This window comes from Bombina bombina, chromosome 2 (assembly GCF_027579735.1).
Source record: "Bombina bombina isolate aBomBom1 chromosome 2, aBomBom1.pri, whole genome shotgun sequence".
In the NCBI taxonomy this organism is placed as follows: Eukaryota; Metazoa; Chordata; class Amphibia; order Anura; family Bombinatoridae; genus Bombina; species Bombina bombina.
In genome coordinates, this window is record NC_069500.1 from 141996849 (window position 1) to 142020258 (window position 23410).

Below are 23410 nucleotides of genomic sequence, written 5' to 3' on the forward strand. Positions count from 1 at the left end.
ATTCGGCTCAACGCACCCTTTTTTGTGCCTAACGCAGCCCCTCAGACAACTCTAAATACCAGCATTGTCTTAAGGGTGCGTTGGGAAAAAAAGCAGCGTTAGCTACGCGGGTCTTTACCGACAAAACTCTAACTCTAAACTCTAGGCGAGTGTGTCTTAAGATGAAGTAAATAAATGTTACACAATTTGAGAAATGTAATGCTTTCAGTACAATAATATAGTCACAAACTAGTGAGAGATTTTTAATTACACATAGATTTAAAATATTTAGCTGCAACATGGTAAATATTAATAATAGGACTATAAATATTAGCAATAATGCAACAGTAAGTTAAACAATTATTGTTTGTCCTCTCATTGGCTGTTTTTCCATATACAAGCTGTTCCATTGGCTGCTGCAGAGAATATTCTTTTCTGGTCTGGACTTAAAGCAAGGTGCAAAACTCTTCCGCTGTGTTCTGGAAATACAAAAATACACACTCTTGTCATTTATGGAAACTATCCTTTAGAAAACAAAAATCTATGTTGTAGTGCAGTCTAAGGCAGGTATCTGGCTAATGAATACAAATAGGTATTTTTAGGCCAAGTGATGCAGTTCTCATAACAACTATCATAAAGCATATTTTATACATATAAAGGGATTGGAATTTAAAATGATATTTTCATGATTCAAAGTGTATTATTTTTTTTAAAAACTTACAATTTCTAAGGTCAAATTTGCCTATTCCATGAGGTCTCCTTTGTTGAAACATGGCCCCTTATTATGAAGGTATACTGAGGTAAGCTGAAGAGCGTGAATGTGTCCTGAAGACTATATGCCTGCAGCAGAGTAGTAATATTACAAGCAACCTGTAGAAATTGGCTGCAGCAGCCTGCGCTGAGTGACAACAGGGAACAATCACAGCTATACCTTTAATTTCTACTTTACATGGCCTCCGTTTATTAATGTGTGGATGGACAAGTTCCTAATAAGGGAATCTGCCCACCGTTGATTGTGAGAGTGACCAGTCATGGGAGAGCAGGGGCTGTCAATCATCTTGGTCAGACTAGTCTGGGGTTATAATAAATCAGCAATCTTGGAGCTGGCAACTATCTGCCACAGGATCGCTCATGCCTTAGCAGCTTGAAAAATGGAGCCCATTGTTTGGGCGTTTAATATTCAAAGATAAATGCACTTTTTAAAACACCATCTAGTTTATCATAGAATAGCTGAAGCTACTGTACTCTAAAGCTTTGCTGATCATCTGAATAAAACATTGCTATATGGAGCGCTGCCACATAGTGCCCAAGGCAAGTGCACATGCATGTCTCTTCTATGGCCTTATAAAAAGATGGCAGGTTTCCACCAAGGACACAAAAAGAAAAAGGTACATTTGAAAACAGAATTACATAGGAAAGATTGTTTTGAATCATAAAAAAAAAATCCCAGCTGATAAAGCAGTTGCATAAATAATTAATTAGACATTAAACAGAAATATTCTTGGACTTATTTGCATTGTAAATGGTTAATAGCTGTTGGTAAGAAGGTATTTGATAAAATATCATCTTCAAAAAGTAAACTTTAAAATATTATACTTTATATATTAAAGGGACATGATACCCAAATGTTGAAGCACTTGAAAGTAAAGCATAGTTGTAAAAAGCTAACTAGAAAATATCACCTGAAATATCTAAAAAAAAAGAAAGATATTTTACCCCAAAATTTTCTCAGTAGCCACATCCCATTTCAATGGAAATTTAGCAGCCAATCAGGATGCTAGTCCCAGGACTTGGAAGGGAGCATGGAACTGGCATGTGAAGGCACAATCAAGTTATTTCTCTCCTCAGTTTAAGGAAGTGTACATTTTCAGTGAAATCTCATGAGATCACAGTAAACCAAAGTGTGACATCAGCACTGATGAAGCTTATTGGAAGTAGCTGAATAATACCTTTTCACAGAGCACTTATTATAGTAAGCTGAAATAAATTGAGGTAAAATATCTTCCTTTTTTACATACAGATGTTCAGGTGATATTTTCTTGTCAGCTTTTAACAGTTATACTGCATCACTTTCAAGTTATTTAGCATATGGGAAATATGTCACTTTAATAATAAATGACATAACATTTACAATTATATTATAAAGAAGAACGTATTTACCCTTTTTATTTGTTGTAATGCCATCATTTAATATACCTCACTGTCTATACAAATATTCATAGTTCTGGTTCAGTAGTCATTTATTTTATTTTAAAAAAAAACACATAATTTATGTAAGAACTTACCTGATAAATTAATTTCTTTCATATTGGCAAGAGTCCATGAGCTAGTGATGTATGGGATATACAATCCTACCAGGAGGGGCAAAGTTTCCCAAACCTCAAAATGCCTATAAATACACCCCTCACCACACCCACAATTCAGTTTAACGAATAGCCAAGTAGTGGGGTGTTAAGAAAGGAGTAAAAAGCATCAACAAAGGAATATGGAAATAATTGTGCTTTATACAAAAAAATCATAACCACCATAAAAAGGGTGGGCCTCATGGACTCTTGCCAACATGAAAGAAATTAATTTATCAGGTAAGTTCTTACATAAATTATGTTTTCTTTCATGAAATTGGCAAGAGTCCATGAGCTAGTGACGTATGGGATAGCAATACCCAAGAAGTGGAACTCCACGCAAGAGTCACTAGAGAGGGAGGGATAAAAATTAAAACAGCCATTTTCCGCTGAAAAAAATTAATCCACAACCCAAAACATAAGTTTAGTCTTATAATTGAAAAGAAAAAACTTAAATCAGAAGCAGAAGAATCAAACTGAAACAGCTGCCTGAAGAACTTTTCTACCAAAAACTGCTTCCGAAGAAGCAAATACAGGTGGCCCTCGTTTTACAAAGGTTCAATTTACACCGTTTCAGAATAACAACCTTTTTTTCCAGTCATGTGACTGCTATTGAAAAGCATTGAGAAGCAGTGCATTTATTAAAATAGCCAGTAGGTGGAGCTGTCCGCTTGTGTTGCAGCAAAGCCAAGCAAGATTAAATTAATCAGTTTAACCAGACCTGAGCTATCGAGCAGATTTCAAAGGAACAAGATCTTCCTGTCTATAAATCAGTCCAGATTGGAATGCATAGAAAGAACTGTTTGCTGAAAAATGCAAGTGAAGTCTGTGTTGTGTGATTATTTTATTAGGTTTATAATGCTGTTTAGCAAATGTTTTTGTTCATTTAACTTAGTTTAATTATATATTCTGTATTGTGTGATTATTTTATTAGGCTTATAATGCTGTTTAGCATTTAAAGTCTTCATTTCAAAGCTTTAAAAATAATGTATTAGGTGTTACTTATGACAATTTTGAGAGGGGCCTGGAACCTATCTCCCTCACTTCCCATTGACTTACATTATAAAATGGGTTTCAATTTACAACGGTTTCGATTTACAACCATTCCTTCTGGAACCTAACCCCGGCGTAAACTGAGGGCTACCTGTACATCAAAATGATAGAATTTAGTAAATGAATGCAAAGAAGACCAAGTTGCTGCTTTGCAAATCTGATCAACTGAAGCTTCATTCTTAAAAGCCCACGAAGTGGAGACTGATCTAGAAGAATGAGCTGTAATTCTCTGAGGCGTGGTTTTACCCGACTCCAAATAAGTTTGATAAATCAAAAGCTTTAACCACGATGCCAAAGAAACAGCAGAAGCCTTCTGACCTTTCCTGGAACCAGAAAAGCTAACAAATAGACTGGAAGTCTTTCTGAAAACTTTAGTAGCTTCAACATAATATTTCAGAGCTCTTACCACATCCAAAGAATGTAAAGATCTCTCCAATGAATTCTTAGGATTAGGACACAAGGAAGGGACAACAATTTCTATATTAATGTTGTTAGAATTCACAACCTTAGGTAAGAATTTAAATGAAGTTCGCAAAAATGCCTTATCCTGATGAAAAATCAGAAAAGGAGATTCACAAGAGAGAGAGCAGCTAATTCAGAAACTCTTCTAGCAGAAGAGATGGCCAAAAGGAACAACACTTTCCAAAAAAGTAGTTTAATGTCCAAAGAATGCATAGGCTCAAATGGAGGAGTCTGTAAAGCCTTTAAATTCAAATTAAGACTCCAAGGAGGAGAGATTGATTTAATAACAGGCTTGATACAAACCAATGGAACTATTTGTCTAAACGTCACCCTGGACGCTCTCTTCTTTTGACAGATCCGTAACATTTCATAAAAAAGGCGAACCTGAAATGGAACTATTTGTTTAAACATTATTCATTATGACTTACGTCATTTCGCTACGGTGTGCAGAATCACATGACAAAAGCAGACCTGAAATGGAACTATTTGTCTAACACTACTCGATTGAGGACTATTTATTGGGAATTCCTCTATTGGCTATTGCATAGCAACACTCATTTTCATTGGTTGATATATATATTCATACCTAACCATTTGATTTTACACCAAAATTTTAATTCATTTGGCGGCATAATCTGAAATTTAACTTTGCGATCATGTAACATTTGGTTAGGGATGAATATGAATCATATCAGATGTTTACAATTTAATCTTTTGTGAGTCCAATTTCCTGTTTAACACAGGAAGTTGGAACATAGACCACCTGTTTTAAACCGGCCATAATTATCACAGCTTAAAAAACTTTTCAACTGTTTTTACCTGTTTTATATATGCTATTGAAAAAGACGTTTGCATAAGTTAAAACACGTTGAGCTAATAAATATATTTTTATCTAAATTGGAACATCATTTCGTTCTTTTGCTGTGACAGTGCCGGAAGTTCAATTTTGATGGAGTAAGTTACTACTTATTTTATTATCACAGATTTTGCATATTTTTCACTGGAGTTTTTTTTTTTTTTAAAGATTTCTTTATTTACCAGCATTGAGTACAGAAACATAGAACATTCTATTCAAAACTTAATGTCATTATACAAAAGCAAGACATTTATCATATCCTGATAAAAAAACAAAATACATGTCTTTTGTTAACGAAACAATATTAAATGTACCCAATGAAGGCATTTTATATATATATTATGCATCATTACAGACAATACTGAAAGAGAAAAAGAAAAAAAGAATAAATGAAAGATTGTTTCTCTTACACTCATGTCCTATAAATTAATTACCTGATCCTTTTGCTCTTTATCAAAATATAGAGTGATATGTGCGGGGTGGAACATGGGGGGGGGGGAAAGAGAGAGAGAAAAAAAAAAAAGGGAGAGAGGAGTTAAATGTTACCATCTATCTAATATCACTATTTCAGAGTATCTAAAGGGATAAATTAACTGATTTATTTCTTCTGGTGGGAAGATCTTAATGAATGTGGACTACTTTCGAAAAAAAAGTGTTATATCTCTTTCAGATGTTAGGGTTGTGTCCATCTGTTCAGTAATACACTGTTTTTTCATATAGTTTTTAATCTCTAATATACTAGGTGTCATAGAACCTCGCCAATTCTTAAAGATTAAATTTCTTGTTGCCAGAATCGTTACATTTCTAGCCATCTTGTGTTCAGGGGCCAAGGAAGATTCTCTAAGGAAGACAACCTCTGCCAGAGAAATAGAGATAGAATATATCTTCAATACTTTTTTAAGCCAAAACTCTACTTTCCGCCATAATTGTCTTATCTTGGGACATGCCCATATCATGTGTATTATATCAGCTGCTGGATATGCACATTTCGGGCAAGTATTAAATTTATAATTGTGCCATTTGGATCTTTTCAATGGAGTATAGTAAGATCTATATAAGAGTTTGATATGTGATTCTCTCCAACTTACAGATAGAGTTGTTTGGGCTGTTGCAATTATGGACTTTTCTACCTGTTCTATCTCTATGTTTAATCCTGGGGATAGACAATTCCAACTCTGTGTTATCTGGCTTAAATTTAAGCTTCCCTGATTGCCAGCTCATACCAAGGTGAAATAGAAGTTAAGTCATTTTTGGCTAGAATGGGCCAGCTGTCTAATTTTCCCCATGACCATGACCACCCAAATTTTTCAGTAAGAGAAAAAAGATAGTGCCTGGCCTGTAGATAGGCAAAAAAATCTTTGTTACTTAATTGATATTCTTGTCTTAATTTGTCAAAAGCTTTTACTGATAAGGTTTCTTGCTCTATAAGTTGAGAGATGAAAATTAACCCCTTCCCTTGCCAGGTCTGGAATATCCAAGATTGTGTTCCTTGTTGAAATTCTGGATTACCACATAAGCATTGAAATTTTCGAATAGAGAGATCAATACCCACTTTTTGTCCATACTTCTTCCAGGCCTGTATTATCGTATAAATCGATTTGAGACATTTCACCTTTTTTGGGATTAATTGAACTGGGCAGTGAATTAGAGCCATAGGGTTGTAAGGGTATATAATATTTTTTTCCAGCGTATTATTTGTGAAGTAATCTTTATTTACAATCCAATCTATCGCAATGCGTGAGAGAAAAACTAAGCTGTATTTGCTAAGATCAGGTAAAGCCAGTCCCCCATATTTTTTGGGTAGCTATAACTTATATAACGAAATACGGGGCCTTTTACATTTCCATATGAAATATCTTAAACCTTTGTTCAGTTTTTTTCCAATCTTTAACTTTCAATATGAACGGTATGTTTTGTAACGGAAAAATAATTTTTGGAAGGAGAACCATTTTAAATATAGCAATGCGTCCTGATAGAGAGAGTGGAAGATTTTGCCAACTATTCATATATTCTATTATCTTTGATAATATAGTAGAGATATTAAGACCATACCACTCTTTTGGGTTAGCTGATACATTAATTCCAAGATATCTGAAATATGACACTACCTCCTTAAAAGGTGTCGCGTGGAGGGAGGTCTCATTTTTCCTAATCCACATTATTTCCGATTTGGAGTTATTTACTTTATAACCAGTAAAAGTTCCAAAGGAGTTGATAATTGACAATAATTTTGGAATGTTCTTTTCTGTATCTGAAATATAAATCAGCACATCATCAGCATATAAAGCAATCTTTTGCTCTGCTGAACCAATCTTTATTCCCTCAAGAGATTGCCTAATTTTAAGAGCTAGCGATTCAATCGCTAAATCGAATAAAAGAGGTGATAGTGGGCATCCTTGTCTTGTGCCTCTCTGAAGATTAATTAGATTAGATTCTAAGTTGTTGACAATCAATTTAGTAGATGAATTATTACATATATTATCAATAAGGGAGATCAAGTTATCTTTAAAGCCAAAATTAGATAATGAGGTTAAAATATGCTGATGATGTACTGAGTCAAATGCTTTTTCTGCGTCAAGCGCGATAATTGCTAAGTCAGATTTCTCTTGTCCTATAATCTCTTGTGAATTATAAAAATACTCAATAATTAAGAGCAATTCTCTGATTTTGGCCGTTAAGTTACGCTTAGGTAAGAATCCTGCCTGATCTTTGTCAATTAATACTCCTATTTCATGTTGAAGCCTTTTAGCTAAAATTGATGTCAACAGCTTATAATCAGTTTTCAATAACGCGATGGGGCGGTAAGACTCCTTTTTCAAAGTATCTTTTCCTGGTTTCAAGATTAACACTGTGTTAGATACAGCAAAGTTCTGGGAAATAGTCTTATTTTCTATATAATAGTAGTTAAAAAGATTTCTCAAATGAGGAATTAAGACATGTGACAGTATCTTATAGAACTCACTAGGCAGAGAATCAGGCCCCGGTGCTTTATCCAATTTCAGATTTTTAATGGCATTAGCAATTTCTTGATCAGAAATGGGGGCATTAATTTTGGCTATCGCTTCGTCATTCAGACGTGGATATTCGAGCCCTTTCCAAAATAATTCTGCAGTTTTCAGATCCGACTCCCTAGATGAATATATATCCCTATAATAGACAGAGAAAGCCTCAAGAATTTCATTTGGGTCTTTAAGTATAATATCTTGCTCAAGAAGTGAATCAATAGCAGAGCTCCCCTGTGTATTTTTAACTAGTTTAGCTAATAGTTTACCTGCCTTGTCCCCGTATCGATAAAACTTAGGTCTGTATTTAAAATCAGCTTGAACCGAGGTATGCATTAAAAAAGTATCTCTAACTCTCTTAGCAGAGGTATATCTCCTCCAATTTGCAGATGTGGGTTGTGCTAGATATTTATTGTAAGAATTGGTGAGTGACCTCAGTGTTTCATTTTCCCTGTGTGTATTTTTTCGTTTAAGATTAGCCATATAGGCAATGATGTCCCCTCTAATTACTGCTTTGCCTGCCTCCCATAATAGGCTTGGGTCATTAACTGATCCAAGATTTAATGCAAAAAATTCCGTCATTCTAGTAGTCAACCAGTTTTTAAATTTTAAGTTTTTTATTAGAAATTTAGGAAAAAAGAAGCGCTGTGATTTGTGTATTTTATTACTTAGTGGAATACTTAGAGTAATTGGGGCATGATCTGATATAGTGACTTGCGTTATCTTAGCTAAGGCTCCTATTTTTAATAGATTCTCATTGACTAGAAATAAGTCAATTCTTGACAGGGAATTCACACTCCTAGCTTTACAAGTAAATTCTCTTTCAGTTGGATTTTGAATCCTCCATATATCTTTAAGAGCTAGATTCCTAAATAGAGTTTTGAACATTTTATTTTCCAATTTATCTCTTTTAGAGATATGAGTAATATTTGTTTGCCTGTACCTATCTAGGGGACTTTGTGAGGTCATATTAAAATCCCCTGCTACAATTATATTGCCTTCCCCATATTGTAAGATTTTATTTTGTAAAATTTCCCAGAATCTTGGTTAAAATTTATTAGGAGCATATATATTACATAGAGTAAATATAGAGTTTAAAATTTTTATTTTTAAAATCAAAATTCTACTTTCCAGATCATTAACTTCCAGCAATACTTCACATGGGATGTTTTTTTCCTAATAGAATAGCTACTCCTCTTTTTCTACCTATACTAGGTGTAAAGAATACTTCCTTGACCCATGAAAATCTTAATTTCAATGATTCTGCTGGAGTTAAATGTGTCTCCTGAATGAAGGCAATGTCTGTATTGAGTTTCCTCAATTGTGAGATCATCATTTTACGCTTTATTGGAGTAGATATCCCTCCAATGTTCCAGGAGGATAAGATCAATTTTCTTACTTTAGCCACCATTTATAAGGGGAAAGGAAGAATAAGCTGATAGAAAGAAAAATAATAATAAAATTTTAAAAAAAAACATCCCCCCCTATCCCTACCCCCCTTTCTGCGCTTGTCAACCTTACCCATCAGAGATAAAAAGAGAAAAAAACACAGAAAAAGGAAAATACATCCAACCGTGTATAAAGCTGAGAGACATTTTGATATATCAATATTTACAACAGGGTTATTATCATATATACCATTTCCCTTCCCCTTTCTCTCCTTTAAATCAACACTACTTAGTGCATTTCTCAGTATAACATTTTTCTGCCTCAGATACATTATCAAAAAAATAGATGTGACCCTGCATTTCTACCTTACGTTTAGCTGGATAAACAAGTGTAGCAAATAGTCCCTCTTTAATCAGTCTGCCACAAATTGGGGAGAGCTCCCTCCTTTTTAGGGAGGTTTCATAAGCAAAATCTTGAAAAACCAAGATCTTATTTCCTTCTAATAGAATAGGCACGTTTTTACGTGAAAATTGCATGATCCTAATCTTGTCCTGGTAATTCAGATATCTCACTATTATAGGTCTGGATCTAATTTTATCTCCACCTGATGAGGGAGATCTCCCCAGTCTGTGTGCCCGTTCTACGGCTAGGGGTAGTATTTCTTGCGGCATCTTAAAAAGTTTATGAAGAGTCTCTGCTGTAAACTTTATTAGATCTGCGTATTGAGTAGTTTCCGGAACCCCATTATCCTAACGTTATTTCTCCTAGACTGATTCTCTAAATCCTCGATTTTCCTTTGTAATTCTATCAGTGAAAGTGAGTTGGCCTGTACTTTAGTGTCGTGAGATACTGTGAGGTCTTCCAAATCTGATACTCTCTGCTCAATCTCCTGAATCCTTGCAGAGAATTGCTTAACTTCTACTGATAATGCGTGTATATCTTGTTTTATCTCTAATCTAAGAGATTCAAATTTTGGGTTCAGGGCTTCAATGATATCACTCACAATTAGCTGTGGATTTATCGCGTCAGTCTGCTTTAAGAAAGGGGCTGGCTCAGGGTGTAATTCGACCAAAGTTTCAGCTGTTGTCTTATTCCTTCTGTCTCTAGGTCTGGAAGCCATGGTTGGTGAAGTGATTTTGGTGTGAGATGGTGAATTTAAAAATGTATCCATAGGTGTGTTGACGGAATAGATAAAAAAAAAAGAAGATGTGCAATATAAGAAGTTTAGAGTTAATTGTGATTGTGATTAATTTTTGAGAGGGTGGAAGTGATGGGCAAAGGGGAAGAGAGAAGAAAAAAAAAAAATTGGAGACTAAGGGAGTGTAGTGAAGAAGTGAAGAAGTGAAGATCCCCACCCCCTTCTACAGGGGGTGAGGAGGGAGGTGAAGGAAAATAAGAAAGTCAAGTGACAAAATAGTGCCAAGTAAGTGTTATTATTGTTATAAAGTGTATAAGATCACCAGGGATCCCAGATCCAGATATCAATTATCTTATATTAGTTGTATTTAACCTTGAGCCCTTAAATCAGCAGTCTAGATTTTACAGAGTTATTCTCACTTAGTCTATTTTAAACTATCTTACATAGTAGAGAGCCCAACTCAGTTAGTACTATAATGTACCTGTACACTTAAAGTGAAGATAATTTCCTGAATACTCAATTAATCCTATATTGTACTTGTACACTTAAAGTGAAGATAATTTCCTAACTACTCGATTAGTACTATATTGTACCTGTACACTTAAAGTGAAGATAATTTCCTAAATATAGTAAACTTATTATCTTATTTGTAGTCACTGTTTTTAGAGAGATCTTTCAGAGACTTACTATGTCTGGTGTTTCTTTGTTGTATAGGGGATTAATAGAAGCTGGATGAATGGCCTAACTTCTCAATTATTACCAAGAATAAGTCCCAGTTCTCATCCCATATGATCTGATTCTTATATTCTTATATTTGGCAAGTATGAAAAAGTGAATATGCACTTCCCTAGAGACAGAATACATTTTTCAGTTTCTTAATAAATTGTTTTCTTTCAACAACAGTAGTAAGTCCCAATTGACATTACACACAATCTAATTTTTACATTTCAAAAGTATCTCTGTCTAATTATCTAAATGAATACCTTATGTGTTACCAGGTTATATTAGTCAGAGCTTTTGGGGATTCTGCTTTGCTGTTATATATAGTGTGCTTATATCTCCATAGAAGCCAAATGACCGTTGTTAGATAATTTTGGGTGTAATCCTGTAGAACTAGTCCTAGGTTCATAAATGATAGGTTTGAAGTTTTTCAGGAGGGGGGGGTTCGCTATTGTTGGGTCATGACACAAAGAAAGAGAGTAAGGAGATCCTAGATATCTACAATCAACTATACATTTGAGTATGCCTAACACATCATATACCCCTTTCCCTCCTTTCCCTACCCTTTTTAAATTTCAAATTTCCCCAAGGCAACCTTAAAATGCTTTAAGGACAAATGTGGTTAACTAATTAACAAACACTTAGGGGGTTATAGCATGAGAAGATACATTTCAAATGAAGTAGCTAAATGCATTATAAGCATCCACATTGTAACCACTATACCATAAGGGAAAAAAAGACAAGAAAAAATGCATTATAAGTAAGACGACCAGTTCCTTAGCTCTAGTCTGAAGATGTATTAACAGAGAGTCCCAGAGTTACTTATTTCTCCTTTCTTTTTTTTCTCTTTTCTTTCCCCCCCCCCCCCCCCTTGAAGACCTGTTTTTTCGTTATATTTTTAAGTCTTACTTATACTGCAAAGGTGGCCAGTGAAAGTCTCTTTTTTTTGTTTTTTTCTCTCCCTTAGTGTCCCTTATCAGATGGAAGTAATGTCCTCTTGCAAATATGTGTTATGTCTCTCGGTGGGCCTCTAGACCACTCACAAACAGTTTTTAAATCTAGAGTTTTATCCTGCAGTTCCTCCTGAGAGGTTTAGCTGCCGTTTCCCAAAGACATGCCAAGAGAACAGTACTGGAGCACTCACCCCCTCTCGTGCTGCCTGCCTGCCCTCCGTGTTCCTCGTCGAGCTGCAGATCCTTGTTGGCAAGGTCAAAACCATAAGGGGGCCGCCTCTGAGACCTTCTGCTTCACGGCTCCGTTCGGAATTCCAGCCTCTACTCCCCTCTCGCAGCAACTGTGGGAGGGGATAGAGAAGCGTCTCGACCAAACACCCTCAGCAACGGAGAGAGCAAACTCCACACCCGGTCTCCGATCCAGGACCGGTCCCTGCTCCCTCCCATGCAGCACCGGTGGGGGAGGGGGCGGGGCAAACACCGGGTATCAGGAGCACCGGGCTAGACAGAAGGAAAGTCTTCAGCGGCACAGCAGGTAAAATTGCAAAATTACAGAGCGGTCTTCGACCCCCGTGTTAACCTGGCGGGGCAGGCAGGTAGGGGGGGGGGGGAGAGAAAAATTAATGCCTGGGCAGTCAGGGAAAGAAAGAAACTCCTCCGGGGGAGATAGAGTGCGTTAAGGCTGAGGAACAGGTGGAGTACGGCACACCTGATTTAGCCAGATAGGACAAGTAAATTCAACTGAAGTAAGCCTAGATGACTGGTATTAGGCATACACCAGTGGGTTGACAGTCCACTGGTAGAGGTTCCAGAGACGTTTTTATTGACTATCCCAAAAAGCAGCCCCAGGGCTGGGGCACGGCGCGAAAATTTCCACTGCCACAGGCTGTAGGACTGGAGCTGTGAGCACAGCAACACCTGTCTGGCTCCTCCTCTACCGGAACCTCTCACTGGAGTTTTATCTTGCTCCCAGTTTACCAAACCTCTGTGGATTACAGCTACCAGACATCTGAGTGGCACACTTCAGACAAGCGGACACCATGCAACTTATGTAGTGAGTATATTGCACTCTTATTAATTGGCTTTAACATACACGCCAAGCCCTTTTCTCTTTATCATCAGAGGGATTATACAACCTGAGACTAATTCCTAAAGACCTGCGCCATCTACTACTGCAATCCTATCTTAACCACAGTCCCTGGGGAGAGACTGAAAGAAGGCAGCGGTCTAAACACAAGGAGCGTATTAGTTCTTAGTCCATTTGTAACAGATTGTTGTTGTTTTTTACCATCTTCCAATATCTTTCTAGAAACAGATTTACGAGCCTGTAACATAGTATTAATCACTGAGTCAGAGAAACATCTATGACTAAGTACTAAGCATTCAATTTCCATACCTTCAAATTTAATGATTTGAGATCCTGATGGAAAAACTGACCTTGCGATAGAAGGTCTGGCCTTAAAGGAAGTGGCCAAGGTTGGCAACTGGACATCCAAACAAGATCCACATACCAAAACCTGTGAAGCCATGCTGGAGCCACCAGCAGCACAAACGATCGCTCCATTATGATTTTGGAGATCACTCTTGGAAGAACTAGAGGCGGGAAAATATAAGCAGGATGATAACACCAAGGAAGTGTCAACGCATCCACTGCTTCCGCCTGAGGATCCCTGGACCTGGACAGGTACCTGGAAAGTTTCTTGTTTAGATGAGATGCCATCAGATCTATTTCTGGAAGCCCCCACATCTGAACAATTTGAGAAAACACATCCTGGTGGAGAGACCATTCTCCCGGATGTAAAGTCTGACGACTGAGATAATCCGCTTCCCAATTGTCTATACCTGGGATATGAACCGCAGAAATTAGACAGTAGCTGGATTCCACCCAAACAAGTATCCGGGATACTTCCCGCCCTGATGATTGACATATGCCACAGTTGTGATTGTATCTGTCTGAAAACAAATGAACGGTTCTCTCTTCAACAGAGGCCAAAATTGGTAATCTCGCCTCTTGAGATTCCCAAACCCCTTGTGCTGTCAGAGATCCCCAAACAGCCCCCCAACCTGAAAGGCTTGCATCTGTTGTGATCACAGTCCAGGTTGGACGAACAAAAGAGGCCCCTAGAATTATACGATGGTGATCTAACCACCAAGTCAGAGAGAGTCGAACATTGGGATTTAAGGATATTAATTGTGATATCTGTGTATAATCCCTGCACCATTTGTTCAGCATACAAAGCTGGAGAGGTCTCATATGAAAACGAGCAAAGGGGATCGCGTCCGATGCTGCAGTCATGAGACCTAAAACTTCCATGCACAAAGCCATTGAAGGGAATGATTGAGACTAAAGGTTCCGACAAGCTGAAACCAATTTTAATCATCTCTTGTCTGTTAGAGACAGAGTCATGGACACTGAATCTATCTGAAAACCTAAAAAGGTTACCCTTGTCTGAGGAATCAAAAAACTTTTTGGTAAATTGATCCTCCAACCATGTCTTTGAAGAAACAACACTAGTTGATTCGTGTGAGATTCTGCAGAACGTAAAGACTGAGCAAGTACCAAGATATCGTCCAAATAAGGAAACACCGCAATACCCCGCTCTCTGATTACAGAGAGTAGGGCACTGAGAACCTTTGAAAAAATTCTTGCAGCTGTCGCTAGACCAAAAGGAAGAGCAACAAATTGGTAATGCTTGTCTAGAAAAGAGAATCTCAGGAACTGATAGTGATCTGGATGAATCGGAATATGAAGATATGCATCCTGTAAGTCTATTGTGGACATATAATGCCCTTGCTGAACAAAAGGCAGAATAGTCCTTATAGTCACCATCTTGAAAGTTGGTGCTCTTACATATCGATTCAAAATCTTTAGATCCAAAAGTGGTCTGAATGAATTTTCCTTCTTTGGGACAATGAATAGATTTGAATAAAACCCCAGACCCTGTTCCTGAAACGGAACTGGCATTATTACCCCTGATAACTCCAGGTCTGAAACACACTTCAGGAAAGCCTGAGCCTTTACTGGGCTTGCTGGAATGCGTGAGAGAAAACATCTTCTCACAGGCGGTCTTACTCTGAATCCTATTCTGTACCCCTGAGAGACAATACTCTGAATCCATTGATTTTGGACCGAATTGATCCAAACATTTTTGAAAAATCTTAATCTGCCCCCCCACCAGCTGAACTGGAATGAGGGTCGCACCTTCATGCGGACTTGGGGGCTGGCTTTGATCTCTTAAATGGCTTGGATTTATTCCAATTTGAGGAAGGTTTCCAACTGGAAACAGATTCCTTGGGGGAAGGATCAGATTTCTGTTCCTTATTTTGTCGAAAGGAATGAAACCGATTAGAAGCTTTAGATTTACCCTTAGCTCTTTTATCCTGAGGCAAAAAACTCCCTTCCCCCAGTGACAGTTGAAATAATTGAATCCAACTGAGAACCAAATAACTTATTACCTTAGAAAGAAAAAGGTAGCAATCTGGACTTAGAAGTCATATCAGCATTCCAAGATTTAAGCCACAAAGCTCTTCTAGCTAAAATAGCTAAAGACATAGATTTAACATCAATTTAGATGATATCAAAAATGATTAGCATGTTGGAAAAAGCGAACAATGCTAGACAAATCAGAATCCAATTCTTGTTGCACTAAATGTTCCAACCAAAAAGTTGATGCAGCTGCAACATCAGCCAAAGAAATTGCAGACCTGAGAAGATGACCAGCATATAAATAGGCTTTCCTTAGATAAGATTCAAGTTTTCTATCTAAAGGATCCTTAAAAGAAGTACTATCTTCCGTAGGAATAGTAGTACATTTATCAAGAGTAGAGATAGCCCCATCAACTTTAGAGATTTTTTCCCAAAACTCTAAAGAAACTGCTGGCAAAGGGTACAATTTTTAAACCTTGAAGAAGGAACAAAAGAAGTACCAGGTCTATTCCATTCCTTAGAAATCATATCTGAAATAGCATCAGGAACTGGAAAAACCTCTGGAATAACCACAGGAGGTTTATAAACAGAATTTAAATGTTAACTAGTCTTAATATCAAGAGGACTAGTTTCCTCCATATCCAATGTAATCAACACTTCTTTTAACAAAGAGCGAATATACTCCATTTTAAACAAATAAGAAGATTTGTCATTGTCAATATCTGAGGCAGGATCTTCTGAACCAAATAGATCCTCATCAGAGAAGGATAATTTAGTATGTTGTCGGTCATTTGAAATTTCATCAACTTTATGAGAAGTTTAAAAAGACCTTTTACTTTTATTAGAAGGCAGAAAGGCAGACAAAGCCTTCTGTATAGAATCAGAAATAAATTCTTTTAAATTTACAGGTATATCTTGTGCATTAGATGTTGAGGGAACAGCAACAGGTAATGAACTACTACTGATGGATACATTTTCTGCATGTAAAAGTTTATCATGACAACTATTACAAACCACAGCTGGAGAAATAACCTCCACAAGTTTACAACAAATGCACTTAGCTTTGGTAAAACCGTTATCCGGCGGCAGAGTTCCAACAGTGATTTCTGAGACAGGATCATATTGAGAGATCTTGCAAATGTAAGAGAAAAAAACAAAATATAAAGCAAAATGATCAATTTCCTTATATGGCAGTTGCAGGAAAGGGAAAAAAATGCAAACAGCATAGCCCTTTGACATAGATAAAAGGCAAGAGGCATATAGGAATGGGGTCTTAAATAATGAAAATATTTGGTGCCAAGTATGACGCACGGCACAAACAGAAAGATATTTTTTGGCGGCAAAAACGTCCGGAAATGACACACTCGCGTCACAGAAGACGCAACCTTGTGAAGGACTCGGTGTCAACTAAGACGCCGGAAATGATGAAATTGCGTCAACGAACGTAACTTCGCGCCAAAAAAATCTTGTGCCAAAAATGACGCAATAAAGTTTAGCACTTTGCGCCCTCGCGAGCCTAATTCTGCCCGCGAAATGAAAAGATAGTCAATTTGAAAAAGACTACACCCCAGGTAAGAAATATATTTTTCCTAAAAAAACATTTCCCAGATATGAAACTGACAGCCTGCTAAAGGAAATATACTGAAAACCTGAATCATGGCAAATATAAGTACAATACATATATTTAGAACTTTATAAAATACATAAAGTGCCAAACCATAGCTGAGAGTGTCTTAAGTAATGAAAACATACTTACCAAAGACACCCATCCATATATAGCAGATAGCCAAACCAGTACTGAAACGGTTATCAGTAGAGGTAATGGAAAATGAGAGTATATCGTCGATCTGACAAGGGAGGTAGGAGATGAATCTGGTTATCAGTAGAGGTAATGGAAAATGAGAGTATATCGTCGATCTGACAAGGGAGGTAGGAGATGAATCTCTACGACCGATAACAGAGAACCTATGAAATAGATCCCCGTGAGGAAAACCACTGCATTCAATAGGTGATACTCCCTTCACATCCGTCTGACATTCACTGTACTCTAAGAGGAATCGGGCTTCAAAATGCTGAGAAGCGCATATCAACGTAGAAATCTTAGCACAAACTTACTTCACCACCTCCATAGGAGGCAAAGTTTGTAAAACTGAATTGTGGGTGTGGTGAGGGGTGTATTTATAGGCATTTTGAGGTTTGGGAAACTTTGCACCTCCTGGTAGGATTGTATATCCCATACGTCACTAGCTCATGGACTCTTGCCAATTACATGAAAGAAATAGTTTTATATTCTGCCTATTATAACATATTACTCATATTTTAATTAACAATTTATGTTATATTTGTGCATCACACAATGGGCAAGATTATGATAAATTCGCTAGAAGCTTTTTGAGCGTGTCAGGTAGCGTGTGTATTACAAGTGGAAAGTAAAAAGTTTTCGCACAAGCGCAAACCCGGGTTGATTTGAATAGCCAATAGAATTTCAGTAGCTCTCATCCTATTGGCTGATTTGAACAGCCAATAGGATTTGAGTAACTTTCATCCTATTGGCTGATTTAAATTTGAAGATTCAAATCAGCCAATAGAAATTCAAGGGACGCCATTTTTAATTGCGTACCTTGAATTCTCAATCCAGTGTACGGCGGCGATCATACGAAGAAGATCCTCCACTCTCCATGGCTCCAGGGTCGCCGGTCTTCAGTTCATGGCTTGCCGATCTTCAGTTCCAGACTCGTCGGTCTTCATCTCCGCCCTCCGCTCCGGATGTTCCTGGAAGAAGAGGTCGCCGATTGGAAGGAGACTTCACCGCATGGGACAGGACCTTCTCCGCCGGACTTCAAGAATGGTGAGTATTAACCTGGGGGTTAGACTTAGTTTTTTTTTTATTTAGATAGGGTGAGCAGTAAAAGAGCTAAATGCCCTTTTAAGGGCAATGCCCAACAAATGCCCTTTTCAGGGCAATTGGTAGTTTAGGTTTTTTTAGTGTTAGGTTCTTTTATTTGGGAGGGGGGTTACTGTTACTTTGTGTATTGTTTGTGAAAGAGCTGATTATCTTGGGGCAATGCCCTGCAAAAAGCCCTTTTAAGGGCTACTGGTAGTTTATTCTTAGAGTAGTGGGTGTTTTTATTTTGGGGGTTTTTTTCTCATAGGGATAAGGTATAATTCTTTTAAATTTGGTAATTTTGTTTTTAATTTTATGTAATCTTAGATTTTTTTTATTTTATGTAATTGTAGCTTAAAGGGACTGTCTACACCAGAATTTTAATTTTGAATAGACTTCCCCTTTAATTTATACTTAGTTTAATTTAATTTTTAAAGTAGTGTTAGTTTTTTTTATTTTAATAGTAACTAGTATTTTGTAATTTAGGTAATTTGGGTTCATTTAGGGGGTGTTAGGCTAGGGGGCTTAGTAATTTATTTATTTGCGTTTTAGGGGTTAATACTTTTGATAGGTGTATTGAGATGTGGGCTTTGGTGGTTTAGGGGTTAATACTTTTGATAGGTGTATTGCGTTGTGGGCTTTGGCGGTTTAGGGGTTAATACTTTTGATAGGTAGTTTGCAATGTTGGGGTTGGCGGATTAGGGGTTAATAATTTAGTTATTATTTAGGGAGGAAGCAGGACCCATTTGGTGGAGCTACCCAGTCGGGGTATCCGTCACATTGGCTGGAAGAGGTGGGATCTTCTTCTTTCATGTGATTCCTGCTGACAGAGGAGAAGGGCCACAGTAGCCGGTAAGTATGAAAGTCAAATTTCTAAGGAAAGTACAGGAGGCGCTGGCCCAGCTGGACGGTCCTATTTACCAACAGGACGTGTTGGAATAGAGGGACCTGATCTGCCGGGAACTCTGGTGGGAGGCTCTTCAACAGGAGCAGGACAATGGAAAGGTCCTCCCCACGAATGACACAAGGTTCCGGGTTCGACTGACCGTGAGAGTGCCTTTCCTGGGAAAACAGCCAAAGAAGGAATGGTTATCTGTTCTACATAGACTGGTCCAGCAAGAGATGTGGGTGGAGGACGGCTATCGGGCCCTCCAATGGCTCGCTATGCAAGCGCAGCCATGGCTGGAGGATGGCTCCCTCACAGAGGGCTTTGGCTTCGGCGGCCCTGGATTGCTATTTACAAAAAGGACAGATGACCCACAGTTTGGGAGTGAGACGGACCAGGGTCTGGAGGATATCTCTGGGCTCCAAGAGGAACTGCTGGATCTCTTGGAGGAATCCTGGCTACTAGACGATCTGGATTTTATAATTGACCAGGAAGAGGCACTGGTCAAGGAATACAAGAGGCTGTTAGATCTCGCTAAGCAGCGCGCCAGGGGTATACAGATCTGGGGTGCAGCCCTCTGGGATTCATGGAGCTTGACTGTGGAGGAATGGCAACAAAGAAAAAGGGAACCAGGGCTGCTGGATCTCGATCAGCAGTCTGGCTCCGAGCTTATGGTCTTGGACCAGGGGGCCACCCTAGCAGAAGCGCTAGCAACAGGGCAGAGAGCCACCGGCCTCTGCCCAGCCCTTGCAGCAGCTCTGGTAAACCAGGGAGATGAGGTAGTCGTCCTCCCTCCCCTTACACAGAACCCCTTGCAGGGAGAAACGGATGTCAATAACTCTCCCCAGCGGCAGAACCCCTTCCCGGGAGTGGAGACAGTCGGTCTCTCTCCCCAGCGGCAGAGCCAGGTACAAGGAGAGGAGACAACCGGTCTCTCTCCCCAGCGGCAGAGCCATCCCCAGGGAGAGGAGGTAGTCGTCCTCCCTCCCCTTACACAGAACCCCTTCCTGGGAGTGTGTATATATATATACACACACAGTTGTATGCAAAAGATTAGGCACCCCTGACAATTTCCATGATTTTCATTTAAAAATAATTGGGGGTTTGGATCAGCAATTTCATTTTGATCTATCACAGCAATATTTCAGTAGTGAAATGAGGTTTATTGGATTAACAGAAAATGTGCAATATGCATCAAAACAAAATTAGACAGGTGCATAAATGTGGACACCCTTGTTATTTGGTTGATTTGAATAACTGTAACTACGTAGCAATGATTAATTGGAACACACAATTGGTTTGGTGAGCCCATTAAGTCTTGAACTTCATAGACAGGTGCATCCAATCATGAGAAAAGGTATTTAAGGTGGCCAATTGCAAGTTGTTGTTCTCTTTGACTCTCCTCTGAAGAGTGACAATATGGGGGCCTAAAAACAACTCTCAAATGACCTGAAAACAAAGATTGTTCAACATTATGGTTTAGGGGAAGGCTACAAAAAGCTATCGCAGAGATTTAAGCTGTCAGTGTCCACTGTGAGGAACATAGTGAGGAAATGGAAGACCACAGGCACAGTTCTTGTTAAGACCAGAAGTCGCAGGCCAGGTAAAATATCGGAGAGGCAAAGGATGGTGACAACGGTCAAAAACAGCCCACAGACCAGCTCCAAAGACCTACAATATAATCTTGCTGCAGATGTTGTCACTGTGCATCATTTAACAATTCAGCGCACTTTGCACAAGGAGAAGCTGTATGGGAGAGTGATGCGGAAGAAGCCTTTTCTGCACACACGCCACAAACAGAGTCGCTTGAGGTATGCAAACGCACATTTGGACAAGCCAGCTTCATTTTGGAAGAAGGTGCTGTGGACTGATGAAACAAATTTTTAGTTATTTGGTCATAACAAGGGGCCTTATGCATGGCGGCAAAAGAACACAGCGTTCCAAGATAAACACTTGCTACCCACAGTAAAATTTGATGGATGTTCCATCATGCTGTGGGGCTGTGTGGCCAGTGCCGGTACTGGGAATCTTGTTAAAGTTGAGGGTCGCATGGATTCCACTCAATATCAGCAGATACTTGAGAATAATGTTGAGGAATCAGAAACAAAGTTGAAGTTACACCGGGGCTGGATATTTCAACAAGACAACGACCCAAAACACTGCTCAAAATATACTCTGGCATTTATGCAGAGGAATAAATACAATGTTCTGGAATGGCCATCCCAGTCCCAAGACCTGAATATCATTGAAAATTTGTGGGGTGATTTGAAGCGGGCTGTCCATGCTCAGCAACCATCAAACCTAACTGAACTGGAGATGTTTTGCAAGGAGGAATGGTCCAAAACACCTTCATCCAGAATCCAGACACTCATTACAGGCTATAGGAAGTGTCTAGAGGCTGTTATTTCTGCTAAAGAAGACACTACTAAATATTGATGCAATATTTCTGTTGGGTGGCCCAAATTTATGCACCTGTCTAATTTCGTTTTGATGCATATTGCACATTTTCTGTTAATCCAATAAACCTCATTTCACTACTGAAATATTACTGCATCCTTCAGTTATTTGATAGATCAAAATTAAATTGCTGATCCAAACACCCAATTATTTATAAATGAAAATCATGGAAATTGTCAGGGGTGCCTAAACTTTTGCATACCACTGTATATATATATATATATATATATATATATATATATATATATATATATATATATATATATATATATATATATGTACATACACATACATGTAGATATTTAGACATGTATATTTATGTATCTCTATGTTAAAGCCCTTTGCCTGTATTTTTTTTCTAACACCTAAGACCTCATATCTTCTAACCCTTAAAAAATTATTTTTAAAAATTGCATTAAAATATTTTATAAGATGGTGTTATTTATATGTAAGAATACATTGTAATGTATTTTTGTTGTGTTTTGTGACACTTTTTTGTTATGCTAAGCAGTTAACTAGATCACTTAGGACTCTGTAATCATTCTAGCATAAACTGCACATGTAAACAACGATTTCTCTTGCAAACTGCACAAAGGGGTTCATTTAATACAGCTGTAACGTAAACTTAAAGGGACACTAAAACCCCATTTTTTTTCTTTCATGATTCAGATAGAGCATGCAATTTTAAACAACTTTCTAATTTACTCCTATTATCACATTTTCTTTGTTCTCTTGCTATTTTTATTTAAAAAGCAGGAATGTGAAGCTTAAGAACCGGACCATTTTTGGTTGAGAACCTGGGTTATGCTTACTTATTGGTTTGCTGAATGTAGCCTCCAATGAGCAAGCGCTATCCAGGGTTCTGAACCTAAGCTTTAAATGCATGCTTTTTAAATAAAGATAGCAAGATAATGAAGAAAAAGTGATAGTAGGAGTAAATTAGAAAGTTGCTTAAAATTGCTGATCTATCTGAATCATGAAAGAAAAAAATAGGGTTTAATATCCCTTTACAGGTGTGAAACTGCCATTGTAAATGCCAGTTTTGGTTGATTACCCAGTTTTGAGCCCGATCACAAGTACTTAACAATTAAAAACACGTTTTTAGGAAGTTTTTTTTAGCAAAAACTCGTTCATGACTGTAGAGGTTTTAGTGGCCAAATCTATTTTGGATTGTGATGACCCAGAAGACACTTCCCATATCAGCAAAAACTGAACCACATTATCGGGAACAGATATTGTAAAGATTGTGATCAACCCCAATATTTTAAATGCTGATACATACAATGCATACAAAAATTGCTTTTCACACTGGTCACACAATAAAACAATATTTAAAAAACATTTTGCAGTGAAACCGGGAAATATAAAGCACTATATTTTAGATATAGTTTTAGCATGTGATCTGTAAGTTACCAGCTTGTAGAATTAAATTCATGATTTTCCCTTTATTTATGTGTCATAATATCACTTTACTTACCAGACAAATCGGTAGCTTTTGATAAAGATGGGTATTGCCAAACAGTCATTTGATTTTTGGGTGGACCATGACCAGTCAACAGTTGTTTTGTCTCAGGTAACCAAAGGAGGGAACAAATCTAAAACAATAAAAAGTCTAAATATACACATTTGACTTAAAAAGTACAGACTTGGTCTGTGTTTATATACATTGATACAGCAATAAATAATGGGCATGCAGTTCCTTTAAAGGACCGCTAAATATAATAGAATCACCTAATCAACAAATGCATAAATACAGGATAATGCAATAGCACTTACTCCGAATTTCAAATTTCTGGCAAATTTCAAAATGTGCTTATATTTCCTACTCCTGTATCATGTGAAAGTCTTGCACATGCTCAGTA

The 23410-nt window shown here is 37.8% G+C and overlaps 1 protein-coding gene across 1 annotated transcript in view; it reads right to left on the bottom strand.

The window, feature by feature from the left end:
* Positions 1-354: 354 nt before the first annotated feature.
* The window catches only part of CDC20B (cell division cycle 20B), a 129654-nt gene continuing 106598 nt past the window's right edge, over positions 355-23410 (bottom strand). Inside the window, exons 10-11 of the mRNA XM_053699688.1 lie at positions 23026-23143; positions 355-458 (exon numbers count right to left, since the gene is read on the bottom strand). Coding sequence (XP_053555663.1) covers positions 355-458; positions 23026-23143 — 222 coding nt within the window. The remainder of the gene's footprint in view (positions 459-23025; positions 23144-23410) is intronic.